The 15,451-nt window shown below is 43.9% G+C and overlaps 1 protein-coding gene across 5 annotated transcripts in view; it reads left to right on the top strand.

Moving 5' to 3' along the window:
* PIKFYVE (phosphoinositide kinase, FYVE-type zinc finger containing) overlaps positions 1 to 15,451 on the top strand; it is a 97,712-nt gene that overhangs the window by 62,482 nt on the left and 19,779 nt on the right. For all 5 annotated transcript variants that reach the window (XM_081898135.1, XM_081898134.1, XM_081898136.1 and 2 more), the window contains 7 exons: positions 1,892 to 2,070; positions 3,394 to 3,507; positions 5,234 to 5,342; positions 6,473 to 6,627; positions 7,491 to 7,581; positions 12,318 to 12,378; positions 14,459 to 14,614. In XM_081898135.1, coding sequence (XP_081754261.1) covers positions 1,892 to 2,070; positions 3,394 to 3,507; positions 5,234 to 5,342; positions 6,473 to 6,627; positions 7,491 to 7,581; positions 12,318 to 12,378; positions 14,459 to 14,614 — 865 coding nt within the window. The remainder of the gene's footprint in view (positions 1 to 1,891; positions 2,071 to 3,393; positions 3,508 to 5,233; positions 5,343 to 6,472; positions 6,628 to 7,490; positions 7,582 to 12,317; positions 12,379 to 14,458; positions 14,615 to 15,451) is intronic.

The raw sequence follows: 15,451 nt of genomic DNA on the forward strand, positions 1-15,451 counted from the left end.
GACTTTGAGTGTGGATGCTTGCTTAGCAAAGGTGCAGGCGGGGGCCAGAAACATGGAGGTGGGGTCCAAGCTGAACACACAAAAATTACACAAAGGCCAGCTTTCTTCTAAGTTCCTGCCTTTAATTCAAAGTAATCTGTGAAGGGCAAGGTTGCATGTCCTTAATTAAGATGTCTTTATTGTGATTCAAGGCAAATTTAAGCCTTGTACCCTTCATTCTCTTGTCAAAAACATTTTTAATTGTACCAAATACCGTTTGTATTGTTTTACTATCAAGATAATAGTGACTACCTACAGGACTCTGTTCTGAAGAGACTGCCCTTCTCAGGAAAAGCCCCAATTTATCCCTTTCCCCTAGCTTAGTGTTCAAATTTGCACAGTTCTAACCAGGGACGCAGGTGGCGCTGTGGGTTAAACCACAGAGCCTAGGACTTGCCGATCAGAAGGTTGGCGGTTCAAATCCCCGCGATGGGGTGAGCTCCTGTTGCTCAGTCCCTGCTCCTGCCAACCTAGCAGTTCAAAAGCACGTCAAAGTGCAAGTAGATAAATAGGTACCACTCCGGCGGGAAGGTAAACAGCATTTCCATGCGCTGCTCTGCTTCGCCAGAAGCGGCTTAGTCCTGCTGGCCACATGACCTGGAAGCTGTACGCCGGCTCCCTCGGCCAATAGAGCAAGATGAGCGCTGCAACCCCAGAGTCGGTCACGACTGGACCTAACGGTCAGGGGTCTCTTTACCTTTTTTAACCAGAGTTTGGGGTGGGTCTGCAAATCCAGGCTTTAAGAGGGAACCTGGTTAGTGTCATGCAGTGGGATACTAAACCAATATGAAGCAGAATTCACGCCTGCGGGGCAAGGAAATACTGCTTTTGGAACTGGCTTTGCAGCCCATGAGACATGGATTGGACTTCTTGACAGACCTTTGTTGTGGGAGCAGGGGAAGAAGACCCTCAAAGATGGAATTTAAGAGCTGATAATTCATGAACTGCTGGGGCAGCATTCTTATGCACTTGTGATGTGTGAAGATCACCCTTCTTAAAAAGAGCTGCTTTCTAAGTAGAGTAATGGTAAAGGTAAAAAAGCTAAAGGACCCCTGGATGGTTAAGACCAGTCAAAGGCGACTACAGGGTTGTGGCTCTCATCTCGCTTCAGGCTGAGGGAGCCAGCGTTTTTCCACAGACAGCTTTTCCGGGTCATGTGGCCAGCATGACTAAACCACTTCTGGCTATTAGCGTTTGTTAGAGAGACTTTGCATTTCCACGTGAAATCATTTCTGTTACACCGTATAAAAATACTGCATTTGAACTTAAAATTAAGTTAGTAGGCCTGAATACGATACTTTGCATTTATGCTACGCTTTTTACATACTCTAATCTTCTGCTGTACTTCATAGTTCTTAAAGTGGTGTGTGCCAAGGAACAGTATACCCATAATACAGGTGGGTGACTGAGGCTGGGCGGTAGCAGCTTGCCTAAGCCCCGTCCTATATGTTTATGTGCAGAAGTGAGATTTCAACTGGAGACCTCCTAGCAGCAGCATAATAAATTGATGTGAACAGACTGCACCAGCAGTGCTTTTTTCATGCTGTGAGAGAGTGTGCCACAATATGGACTATTTGTGCTTTTTGAGGTTGTGTTTTTCTGCAGCCAGACTTCCAAGTCAGCAGTTTCATTTGCTACCTCTGTCCCAGTGACAACTGTTATCTAGAGGTGTGCTGGCCTTGTTGTTTTGCTGACTCCTTCCTACATAAATCAAAGCTATGCACGGGCGTGTTGTAGATTCTAAGTCACACCCAAGAACTGCTGAAACTCATGTTAAGTCATAGATGTGGCTTGCATGGATTTTTCTGCGTGTCGCCAAAGTGCTCAGATAAAACCACTAACTTTTTTCCAGGTAACACCAGTAGTTCCGCTTTCCAATGACTCCTGGTCCATGTCCTTTGCCAAATACCTTGAGCTGCGCTTTTACGGGCACCAATACACCCGAAGGGCCAACGCGGAGCCCTGTGGGCACTCCATACATCATGACTACCACCAGTACTTCTCTTACAATCAGATGGTGGCCTCTTTCAGGTAAGAAGGCTTTCCCTCCAAAGGTGTATTACCTCCCTCTGCAAATTCAGGAGATAAGTGGCCTGATTTTATTTTATTTACTTTTTATTTTAAGAAATACATATTCGTATAAACCTCTGTAATCAAAAATACAATAAATATATGGAGTAACATGTCATCCTTTAAATATAATAATCACTTTTATTTTGAGTAGAATTAGCCAGTAAAGCAAATAAGGGTTAAACATAGTCAGAACAATTGAAAGAAAACAATCAAACACAATTAGTTTTGTTAGGGTGTGTGGAATACCAAATCATAAAGCCCACAAGCCATATTCTTAGTGGGTCAGCAAAACACCATCACAATTTTTATAATTCTAAATTTCGGTGATCTTTTGATGTAGGTAATTTTTACTTTCATCTTTTGTTTTCATGCTAAGAAGAGTTGTAACCTATCTACTGCAGCGATGGTGTTGGGGGGTGGGGAGGGCAGGCAGAATGGCATGTAGGTGCCTTTGCCAGTGTCCACTGATGGAGATGAGGGCTGTTGGATGGGGCTTCACTGTGGCAGAGACCCTGACTCTGCCCAGGCGCTCAAAAAGCTACTGTTTGCAGTAGCACATGACCCTGAAACAGGGCGTTTGGGGTGTGGAGTGCTGATAGCTTTAGATACCCCGAGAGGACCAGTGCTCAGGCCCCTCAGCTATGCCAACCTAGAGTTGGACTAGCACAGAGGAAGAAAGAGACACCCACCAGCCTTCTGCCTTGGCAGGACTTGATCTCAGGCAGTGGATCCATTTCTCCCTTCCTCCTTGGCTCCATATAGGATTGCTTTGCTCAACATGCTGTATTGTGTTTTTAATATTTGGTTGGGAGCCGCCCAGAGTTGTTGGGGAAACCCAGCCAGATCGGCGGGCTACAAATAATAAATTATTATTATTATTATTATTATTATTATTATTATTATTATTATTACATAAACATTCAAGCGTGATTTTTTAAACCCCGCTCTTGTTTTTAATCTGGTACACAAAGAACATAGTTTCTAAGCTACACCCCCTCAAATTATTCTTGTTTATTTGTTCTGAATAAAATATTAGCAGCCAACAACTCAACTTATCCCAGCTTCTCTATTTTCCCGTATTTGAGCAGGAGGCATGACCGCTGTTAGCAGAAACTGGTGTTTTCCAGTCCTCTTCAAACCATCGTTTCTGATTCTGTCTTACGGGCAATTCACAAGCCAGTTTGTTAAAATTTAGGGGTCCTGAATTTCAGACACCATACAGAACGACGCCTGCGTTAACAATGTGGCCCAGTTTGAAGATGCGTTATGTTCTCTTCCTAGTTATTCTCCTATACGGTTGCTAGAAGTGTGCGTTCCAAATCCCAAGATCTACATCAAACGTCAGGTTCCGCATAAGGTTGCCATGCTTCAGGACCTGAAGGATTTTTCTCAAAAGTAAGTATCTGCATCTGTTCTCTCCACTTCCCCCTCCAGATTAGTGTATGTCTAACCTGATAATGGCATTTCCATTATGGCTCTTTAACTGCATTGGATTGGTCGTGTTCTCATGTTGCAATAACTGATAGTTCATGGTTTGCCACGAGACGCCACCTGCCTTCCTCTTTCTCTTAGAGCAGGTTGGAGCAACAAACCGCGGTCCTTTGCTTAGCATTATGCCTGAACCGGCGATTGCAGTTTGTTTTGCTCCAAAAGAAACTCAGTGGTTTGTTCCTGATGTGGCAGTTGTGATTTGTGTTCCAGGATGTTCTGAGCTGTTCAGGGATATTCTTGTGGGCACAGCTAGGTCAACTTCCTGACAGTAAGAGCTGTTCGACAGTGGAATTTGCTGCCAAGGAGTGTGGTGGAGTCTCCTTCTTTGGAGGTCTTTAAGCAGAGGCTTGACAACCATATGTCAGGAGTGCTCTGATGGTGTTTCCTGCTTGGCAGGGGGTTGGACTCGATGGCCCTTGTGGTCTCTTCCAACTCTATGATTCTATGATTCTATGTAACGCTGACCCTATACAGATTCGGGGTTTGATTATGAAAAGTAATTACAACGTGTTGACATATTGCAGTCGGTAGAACTTCACATCCCCCTTAAGTTCCTTCTTCCAGCCACTTCTCAGCAAAGAGGCAGTAGATGCACTGACTTGGTTGGGAGATGTGATAAGCGATAAGAAGAATGCTTGGCCCTTCCCCTAGTTCAAGATCCACATTTGCATCTCAGAAGTGTACCTCTTTGTTGTGATAGTTGTACACTCTAAACTTTGAGAGCCTTCTACCCCAATGCAAGAATATTTACATCTGATAGGTGGAATCTGACATGCCTTATAGTTCCTTTAGACAACAGCTATGATGCATTTGTAGGGAAGCAGGTGGCGCTGTGGTCTAAACCACTGAGCCTCTTGGGCTTGCCGATCAGAAGGTTGGCGGTTCGAATCCCTGCGATGGGGTGAGCTCCCATTGCCCGGTCCCTGCTCCTGACAACCTAGCAGTTTGAAAGCACGCCAAAAAGTGCAAGTAGATAAATAGGTACTGCTCCGGTGAGAATGTAAATGCCGTTTCCGTGCGCTGCTCTGGAAGCGACTTAGTCATGCTGGCCACATGACCCGGAAAACTTTCTGCGGACAAATGCCGGCTCCCTCAGCCTGTAAAGTGAGATGAGCACCACAACCCCAGAGACATCTGCAACTGGACTTAAGTATCAGGGGTTCTTTATTTTAACCTTTTATGATGCATTCAGGGCTGTGTGTACCCTATATTTTAAAAAGCTGAAAATTTGCACTTGGACAAAATCCAAGTTCTGATTACATTTATGTAATGCAAAGGAAATCAAGCATTTTGTTTTGTTTTATCATTTTGCATAGTTCTGCATAAAAGCTTTGCAGGGCAGTGAAGCATCTCACCTCAAAAAAACCCAAAGCCATGAGCTGCACAGATGTGCTATCATGTGTGTTTTACCATGTAATTACATTTCTGTGAGGATACCCATGATTTTGTGCTATCTCAAAGTATCGTATATGCCATGTATGAAGCTGCCTAGAGTAGCTCAGGCTCAACAGGTATATAATCACATCCCATAATATTCAAGATTAAATTCTCAACGGGGACATTTGGGTGTATTGTGGCAAAACCTGAAAGGTGTGCATTTCCGTTCCAAACTGTGGCCTCATTGTTTTAGGGTGTCTCAGGTATATATTGCCGTGGACGAGCGCCTCACCTCTCTGAAAACAGATACGTTTAGCAAATCAAGAGAGGAGAAGATGGAGGATCTTTTTGCCCAAAAGGAGGTAACATATTTTTGATGTATTCTGTGGAGAAAAGCACGCTAATTCTACGCAATGTTACAGGTTTGCTAAACGTAGCAGGCTTTCGATTCTTGCATCACAGCCAGCAGAGCCAGAGTGCAGCTTACATGAGGCTGAAGAGAATGGCGTGTGGAGGACAGCAGTTCTACACTCTCAGCCGGCCCTTCTCAACCTTGGATCCCCCAGATGTGGTTGGACTACAACTCCCATCATCCCTGGCCACTAGTCCTGATAGCTAGGGATGATGGGAGTCGTAGTCTAACAACTTCTGGGGGAGCTGAGAGCACTTTGGGCATTGTTCTTGAGTTCTCTCTCAATAAAGAGTAGTGGGAAATGGTATATAATTAATTGAAAAAGATGTTTAAAATAACATCTGTAAAAGAACCCAGAAGCTTTCCTTTTGGGAATTATAGGGACAGAAGTATCCAAACTATAGAAATTTATTCATGTATGCCACTACGGCAGAAGAATGCTATTTGCCCAAAAATGGAAAGAAGAAGAAGTCTCAATGAAAGAAACTTATGGAATATGCAGAAATGGCAAAACTTACAGGAAAAATTAGAAATTAAGATAACAAACTTTTTATAAAAGAATGGAAATGGTTTATTGAACATTTACAAATAAATTGTAAACAGATAGGAACCCTGGCAGGATTATTGTAATAACCTGCAGTTTTATAAGCGTATACATTTAAAGTAGATGAATGAATAATTAAGTTAAATTAATTTGGAATATGCAGAAAATATAAAAAATAAATTTAAGGAACCGCAGAAAGAGGGGGAAGGAAGTTGAGTTTCGAAATGTTAAAATGATTGTAAAATTATTGAAATGTATAAAATAGAAAATTATGAATAAAAAGAGTAGTTGGAGGGGCAGAGTTGTAGCTGAAGTACTTGGCTACGGTAAATCTTTCCCTGCTGTTTTTTGTTTTTGTTTTTAAAAAGATGGGTTTTGAGGACTCAGTATTAGTCCTCAGCAGAAATAAGCATCCCTTTCTTGGAAGTTTGATCTGTGTTTGATAGCTTGCTAGGAAGAGACATTGCAGACAGGTCATGGGTAGGTCTTTGCCTGAGAAGAGCCATTGCAATGTTTGTATCCCTGTCCTTGGACAGATGGAGGAAGTCGAGTTTCGCAACTGGATAGAGAAAATCCAAGCTAGGATGCTTTCTTCGTCCCTTGACACTCCTCAGCAGCTGCAGTCGGTTTCTGAATCTCTAATAGCCAAAAAACAGAGCCTCTGTGAGATGCTGCAAGCTTGGAATAACAGGTGAGTGAGTGGCAGCTATTAAATTTCTGGTGCTCCTGCGATCACCAGCCATGACACAGCCCCCTGAAATTTCCCCCCTTCATTGGATAGCCCTGGTTGGTGCGTAATTTCAGTACTGTGGCATAGATAGACTTTCTCTACAAAGTAGGGGTTTTTTCCCCCTTTCAATTTGTCAGTCGCAGGCTGTCTTTCAAGTAGACCCTAGTGTGAATTTGAGAGGGATAGCATTACTGTAAACATACAGACATCCTACTCACAGTTAAGCCACACAGCCACTGAAATATATGTTTGAATCAAAACATTTTTAATGTTTACCCTGTTGTAAACATTAAGGTAGTGTGGGGCTACTTTTGAAGGTGACCCGGAAACCAGCTAGACTGGTGACTGGGAGTGGCCGCTGGGACCATATAACACTGGTCCTGAAAGACCTACATTGGTTCCCAGTATGTTTCTAAGCGCAATTCAAAGTGTTGGTGCTGACTTTGAAAGCCCTCAATGGCCTCGGCCCAGTATACCTGAAGGAGCGTCTCATCCCCATTGTTAAACCCAAACACTGAGGTCCAGCACCCACGGCCTTTAGGCGGTTCTCTCACTGCGAGAAGTGAGGTTACAGGGAAGCAGGCAGAGGGCCTTCTCGGTGGTGGCAACCGCCCTGTGGAACGCCCGCCTACCAGATGTCAAGGAAATAAACAACTATCTAACTTTTAGAAGACATCTGAAGGCAGCCCTGTTTAGGGAAGTTTTTTAATGTTTGGTCTTTTATCATATTTTTAATATTCTGTTGAAAGCTGCCCAGAGTGGCTGGGGAAACCCAGCCAGATGGGTGTGGTATAAATAATAAATAATAATTATTATTATTGTAGGTTACAAGATCTCTTCCAGCAAGAGAAAGGGCGGAAACGCCCCTCAGTGCCACCTAGCCCTGGGAGACTGAGGCAAGGTGAAGACAGTAAGGTACTGGTTTCTTTTCTTCATAGTAATGAATTTGAAACTGCAATTCTTATTAGGCCAGGGGTGGGGAACATTTTCCAGCTCCAAGCCCCCCCCCTTTCATGAGTAACCTTAGAGAGGCCACCTGGCAGACGTGCATAAAGCAAGGGGCAAACAGTGGAGAGCGGAACAGGTGCCGTTCTCACCTGTGTATGGTAGGAGGCATTCCAGCCATGGAAAAGTCACAGGTTTCTGCAAACATACACCCACACATCTCTCCATCTGTCCAGGCCAAGCAAGAGGCGTTTGCGCAGTTGAAGGACACGCTCCAGCCAGGAGAGAGCCCAGGGCAGGCTAAGGAGAGGGTGTGGCCTGAGGAGAGTCTCACGGGTTGGATTTGGCCACCAGGGTTCAGGCTCCCTACTCATGTTCTAGGCCTGCTGAGGCACAGCTCCATACAGGAGCAGCACATATTTCCCGGGGGAGACTGGTTTGCATGCGCAGAATGAACAAGTGTCGCTTGTGTCCCCTCCCGATCTTCCGAAGTGTCTCTGGAGGGGACATGTGACACAGACCGAGCTTTTCCAGCACAGCTCCTAAAACATTGCACACGCTAGAAGTTACCGTATTTTTCGCTCAATGTTGTTTAGTCGTTTAGTCGTGTCCGACTCTTCGTGACCCCATGGACCAGAGCACGCCAGGCACTCCTGTCTTCCACTGCCTCCCGCAGTTTGGTCAGACTCATGTTTGTGGCTTTGAGAAGACTGTCCCACCATCTCGTCCTCTGTCGGCCCCTTCTCCTTGTGCCCTCCATCTTTCCCAACATCAGGGTCTTTTCCAGGGAGTCTTCTCTTCTCATCAGGTGGCCAAAGTATTGGAGCCTCAGCTTCAGGATCTGTCCTTCCAGTGAGCACTCAGGGCTGATTTCCTTAAGAATGGAGAGGTTTGATCTTCTTGCAGTCCATGGGACTCTTAAGAGTCTCCTCCAGTACCATAATTCAAAAGCATCAATTCTTCGGCGATCAGCCTTCTTTATGGTCCAGCTCTCACTTCCATACATCACTACTGGGAAAACCATGGCTTTAACTATACCGACCTTTGTTGGCAAGGTGATGTCTCTGCTTTTTAAGATGCTGTCTAGCTTTGCCATCGCCTTTCTCCCAAGGAGCAGGCATCTTTTAATTTCGTGACTGCTGTCACCATCTGCAGTGATCATGGAGCCCAAGAAAGTAAAATCTCTCACTGTCTCCATTTCTTCCCCTTCTATTTGCCAGGAGGTGATGGGCCCAGTGGCCATGATCTTCGTTTTTTTGATGTTGAGCTTCAGACCATATTTTGCGCTCTCCTCTTTCACCCTCATTAAAAGGTTCTTTAATTCCTCTTCACTTTCTGCCATCAAGGCTGTGTCATCTGCATATCTGAGGTTGTTGATATTTCTTCCGGCAATCTTAATTCCGGCTTGGGATTCATCCAGCCCAGCCTTTCGCATGATGAATTCTGCATATAAGTTAAATAAGCAGGGAGACAATACACAACCTTGCCGTACTCCTTTCCCAATTTTGAACCAATCAGTTGTTCCATATCCAGTTCTAACTGTAGCTTCTTGTCCCACATAGAGATTTCTCAGGAGACAGATGAGGTGATCTGGCACTCCCATTTCTTTAAGAACTTGCCATAGTTTGCTGTGGTCGACACAGTCAAAGGCCTTTGCATAGTCAATGAAGCAGAAGTAGATGTCTTTCTGGAACTCTCTAGCTTTCTCCATAATCCAGCGCATGTTTGCAATTTGGTCTCTGGTTCCTCTGCCCCTTCGAAATCCAGCTTGCTGTTCTGGGAGTTCTCAGTCCACATACTGCTTAAGCCTGCCTTGTAGAATTTTAAGCATAACCTTGCTAGAGTGTGAAATGAGTGCAATTGTGCGGTAGTTAGAGCGTTCTTTGACACTGCCCTTCTTGGGGATTGGGATGTAGACTGATCTTCTCCAATCTTCTGGCCACTGCTGAGTTTTCCAAATTTGCTGGCATATTGAGTGTAGCACATTAACAGCATCATCTTTTAATATTTTAAATAGTTCAGCTGGAATATCATCACTTCCACTGGCCTTGTTATTAGCAGTGCTTTCTAAGGCCCATTTGACTTCACTCTCCAGGATGTCTGGCTCAAGGTCAGCAACCACACTACCTGGGGTGTACGAGACATCCATTTCTTTCTGGTATAATTCCTCTGTGTATTCTTGCCACCTCTTCTTGATGTCTTCTGCTTCTGTTAGGTCCTTTCCACTTTTGTCTTTTATTACGGTAATCTTTGTACGAAATGTTCCTTTCATATCTCCAACTTTCTTGAACAGATCTCTGGTTTTTCCCATTCTATTGTTTTCCTCTATTTCTTTGCATTGCTCGTTTAAGAAGGCCTTCTTGTCTCTCCTTGCTATTTTTTTGGAAATCTGCATTCAATTTCCTGTATCTTTCACTATCTCCCTCGCATTTTGTTTGCCTTCTCTCCCCCGCTATTTGTAAGGCCTCGTTGGACAGCCACTTTGCTTTCTTGCATTTCCTTTTCACTGGGATGGTTTTTGTTGCTGCCTCCTGTATAATGTTATGAGCCTCCATCCATAGTTCTTCAGGCACTCTGTCCACCAAATCTAAATCCTTAAACCTGTTTCTCACTTCCACTGTGTATTCATAAGGGATTTGACTTAGATTGTATCTTACCGGCCCAGTGGTTTTTTCCTACTTTCTTCAGTTTAAGCTTGAATTTTGCTATAAGAAGCTGATGATCTGAGCCACAGTCAGCTCCAGGTCTTGTTTTTGCTGACTGTGTAGAGCTTCTCCATCTTTGGCTGCAGAGAATATAATCAATCTGATTTCGATGCTGCCCATCTGGTGATGTCCATGTTGCCCTGCTTCGTTTTGAACTCCAAGGCCAAACTTGCCAGTTGTTCCTTTTATCTCTTGACTCCCTACTTTAGCATTCCAATCCCCTATAATGAGAAGAACATCCTTCTTTGGTTTCATTTCTATAAGGTGTTGTAAGTCTTCATAGAATTGCTCAATTTCAGTTTCTTCAGCACCAGTGGTTGGTGCATAAACTTGGATTACTGTGATGTTAAAAGGTCTGCCTTGGATTTGTATCGAGATCATTCTATCATTTTTGAGATTGCATCCCAGTACAGCTTTTGCCACTCTTTTGTTGACTATGAGGGCTACTCCATTTCTTTTACGGGATTCTTGCCCACAGTAGTAGATATGATGGTCATCCAAACTGAATTTGCCCATTCCCGTCCATTTTAGTTCACTGATGCCCAGGATGTCAATATTTATTCTTGCCATCTCATTTTTGACCACATCCAACTTACCCAGGTTCATGGTTCTTACATTCCAGGTTCCTATGCAATATTTTTCTTTACAGCATTGGACTTTCCTTTTGCTTCCAGGCATATCCACAACTGAGCGTCCTTTTGGCTTTGGCCCAGCCGCTTCATCAGCTCTGAATCTACTTGTACTTGTCCTCCGCTCTTCCCCAGTAGCATGTTGGACGCCTTCCGACCTGAGGGGCTCATCTCCCAGTGTCATAACTTTTATATGCCTTTTGTCTTTGTCCATGGAGTTTTCTTGGCAGGGATACTGGAGTGGCTTGCCGGTTCCTGCTCCAGGTGGATCACGTTTGGTCAAAACTCTCCACTATGACCTGTCCATCTTGGGTGGCCCTGCACAGCATAGCTCATAGCTTCTCTAGGTTATTCAAGCCCCTTCGCCACGGCAAGGCAGTGATCCATGAAGGGGTTTTCGCTCAATAGGACACACTTTTTTCCTCCTAAAAAGTATGGGGAAATGTCTATGCGTCTTATGGAGCGAATGCACTGGGCGGTAGAGGGATCCCTCGGCTACCGCTGCAGTTGTGAGCTGAGGGATACCTCTGCAGCCGGAGCCATGGCTCCCGTCTGTCGCTCTTGCTCTTGGCTTCTCAGCGAAGTGGGATGAGGGATGGAAGGGGCTCCGTGTAAGGGCTCCCTTTCCTCCTCCTCCTCCTCCTCCTCTTCTTGTTCCAGCATTGCCTCGCTTTACAGCGAGGTGGGAGGAGGGATGGGCAAGCAATGTGAGAGCTGCGCAAAGCGGGAGAGAAGCCATGTAAGCAACTCTCGCTTTGCTTGCTTTAAAGCAAGAAAAGCGAGAGCCGCTTACATGCTCTGCATAGAATTCCCCCCCCCTTGCTTTCCCCCGCTAAAAACTAGGTGCGCTTTATTGTCAGGAGCATCTTATGGAGCGAAAAATACGGTAGTTGCGTTCCCACCATGCAGGTGCTGATGAGCCGGCTTGCTGGGTGATACAAGTAAACGGGCTGACAGATTGCATGACAGCCTGAAATTCCGGGGATTATTTCGTCTTCTGAGTTTATGGCTTGGCGCTGAGCATGATTGGATTTGAGTCCCACTGAGTGAGTCCAATAAGAGGAACTCAGTTACAGATTTCCCCATGGCCTCTGATTGAACCCTGTGACAGTAGGATGCTGGAGTTGACTGATCTTTTGTCTGATCTAGTAGGGCTTTCCTTGTGTTTTATGTTCTTCCTTGCTTCCAAATAAGTGTGCATAGGTGTGAAGCCCTGAAGCCCCACTCCAGTTTCCACAGTAAAAAGAATAGAGTAACTTTTTTGGGTTAGGTAACTTTTGTGTAGCAATATCAGCGTAAGTTTTGGTATCCGTATTGCCTCCAATCAGTCCAAAGGAGAACAGGCAAACTCAGATTACTTTTTATTCCACAGATCAGCTCAATGGATGCCTCTCCTCGCAATGTTTCTCCAGCACTACAAAATGGCGAGAAAGGTATGTTTGCCTTCTCTAAGAAACTTCAGCCTTTCATTTACAGTGGTGCCCCGCAAGACGAATGCCTCGCAAAACGAAAAACGTGCAAGACGAAAGGGTTTTTTGGTTTTTGCGTTGCTTCGCAAGACGATTTTCCCTATGGGCTTGCTTTGCAAGACGAAACGTCTTGTGAGTTCTTGCGGGTTTGTTTCCTTTTTCTTAAAGCCGCTAAGCCGTTAATAGCCGCTAAGCCGCTAATAGCCGCTAAGCTGCTAATAGCCGTGCTTCGCAAGACGAAAAAACCACAAGACGAAGAGACTTGCGGAACGGATTAATTTCGTCTTGCGAGGCACCACTGTACTTGTTAGGCTGCCTCTGAATGCCCCTCACTAAGCTTGCATCCCAGAAGCTGTACGCCGGCTCCCTCGGCAAATAAAGCGAGATGAGCGACGCAACCCCAGAGTCGTCCGCAACTGGACCTAACGGTCAGGGGTCCCTTTACCTTTACCTTACTTTATTAATAAATATTCCTTGGGTTAGATGAGGAAAAGGAAATGTCTCATGTGGAAATGGAAATGTCCTTTTGCACAGTACCCTTATGCTTACTTAAATCCACTTTTTGGAATGCTTAGCGTCCCCGCAATATCACACTGATTTGTTGCCATTGCAGTACACTGTCACTCCTTTCATATTCTCACAAAGCAAGTAAAAAATTCCTGAAAATTCCAGCCAAGAAAAAAGTCAGACTCCTCCTTTGAGTGTCTGGCTGGTGCAGAGATTTCACTGGTCAAGAGTTCAAAGTTCAACGTTATTAGCTGTGTGTCACTGCCATGCAGTGCTTGTTGATTTAATGACAGACTCCCCTCCCTTGTCCCATAATTTGAACACTGCCTAGAATTGAGTAATAGGTTCATTCAGTGTCTCTGTTAAGCCAGTGTTTTTCAACCACTGTTCCGCGGCACACTAGTGTGCCACGAGATGTTGCCTGGTGTGCTGTGGGAAAAATTGAAAAATTCGAAAGATTTAAAAATAACGTATATTATAATTTTTCATATTTCTGTTTACTTACTATTTCATAATAAAGTAATTATAAAATACTTTCTTTGTGTTTATTTGATTCCTATTCAAGAGAATTACTTTATATATAGTCAATATAGGCACAGAGTTATTTGTTTTAACATTTTCTAATGGTGGTGTGCCTCGTGATTTTTTTCATGAAACAAGTGTGCCTTTGCCCAAAAAAGGTTGAAAAACACTGTGTTAAGCTATGCCCACACAACTTGTGACCCGCCTAGACCACTTAAGTCCCGGGTTGGCAGGCAAATTGGGGGGAGGGGGGGCTGCTGAATACCTGGCAGGCTGCCATTTGTGGCTCTAGTGAGCTGCAGTCATCTTGGCCTCAAGTTGTGCAGGCCTGGCAGTGAGCTGAAGAAAATGCCCATTTTACTCTCAGTGCAACATCACCGAGATCTCTGTTTTTAAAATAATTCAGTCCATAGATCTTAGATGGCAAGGTTGTTTCAGTGTAATTGGACTGTTCTGTCATGCGTGTTCAGGAGTAAATAAGCTGGCATCAGAAGACCCAAGCCTAAATCTCAGCTCATTTTCTTTTAGTTTCCGCATCTTGGTTCTCTCAGGCTAAGAAAACGCTCTTACTGATATCCCTCTGGTCTTATTTCTCTCTCCTGACCCTGGCTGTTACCTTTTATTTTTTATTTTTTTAAGTCCTCTTTATTTAAAGTCTGTTTTCTCTTCAGATCGTATAAATCTTTAGCCTTTTACTGCAACATTCATTTTTCTACAAGTTTAGCTATATGGAATTTTAAGGATAGAAAGATAGATAGATAGATAGATAGATAGATAGATAGATAGATAATAGGAAGAATTGGCTGCTTCCTCTTGCAGATTAAGGGCAATGCAAGTGATAAAAATGGGAGGGATGCTTATTTGGGCGTCCATTTTCCTTTTTCTAACCTATTCTAAATAATTCGCAAGAGGGAAATAGGGAATGCCTTCAGAAATATACTGCTTGTATGTTGGGTCAGCTTTTAAGTAATTAACTGGGTGTATGGTTCTCTCCCACCCCGCCCCCATTTTGCAGAGGACCGTTTCTTGACAACCCTGTCGAGCCAAAGCTCCACAAGCTCTTCCCTTCTCCAGCTCCCTACCCCTCCGGAAGTCGTGTCGGACCAGCTGACGGGAGGAACCTCTTTTGCCAATGCACAGTCAGAAGCAGACATCGCCAGCGGCTCGGAAGGTACCATCCTCAGTAGTGCCTTTCTTCTGCTTCCCCGTCCCCTCCTGCCGGCTGAACCACGTAACCAAAAATGTGTTTATTCAATGAATTATCTTCTTTTTTTATAATATATTTATTTATTTTTCCAAAAACAAAGGAAACATCAAAACAACACAAAACAGCAAAAACAGTACACCACATAAAAAAGTAAAAAGAAAATAAAAAGTTAAAAACAAAAACTCCAGTTTTCAGACTCATGTTTACAAAATTTTCTTTCTTGACCTCCTCACGCCTCCCTTTTTTGTATTCCTCTTTGTCCAATCAGATACAGCAAATCCTTACCCTTCTTCAAAACTCATTTCTGGTTATTGTAATCACTTCTATTATGTCTCCAATCTTTCCTCCTTATAATTAAACACCTTTAACATATTGTTTACTTTGACATAATATAACCTTATTTTTCCACCCTTTTTCTATTACATGTTTTACGTATTTTTTAACACTGTACCACTGATGCCATATTATTTCATATCCAACATCATTTTAGCATTCGTACACTTTACAGTGTTTCTGCAGATAGTTCTTAAACTTCTTCCAGTCCTCTTCCACCGTTTATTCAATGAATTATCTTCATGGCAGGCTTGCCATTTCTTCCTTTAGCACATGCCCTTTCTACGTGTACTGTGTGAGCAAAAATGGGGTGTTGAGGAGGGAGTTGCATTTCAGCATCACTGAGAGTTTTGCCATTTTCAGCATTCAGGTTTTGTGGGCTTATGCCTCCTTTTTTCAGAACTGCAGAGGTTTTTTAGACATGTACATTTTGTTCACGTTGACCCAAGCACAAGACTTATCAAAAGT

Source organism: Podarcis melisellensis, assembly GCF_964234715.1.
Source record: "Podarcis melisellensis genome assembly, chromosome: 1".
NCBI classification, from domain to species: Eukaryota; Metazoa; Chordata; class Lepidosauria; order Squamata; family Lacertidae; genus Podarcis; species Podarcis melisellensis.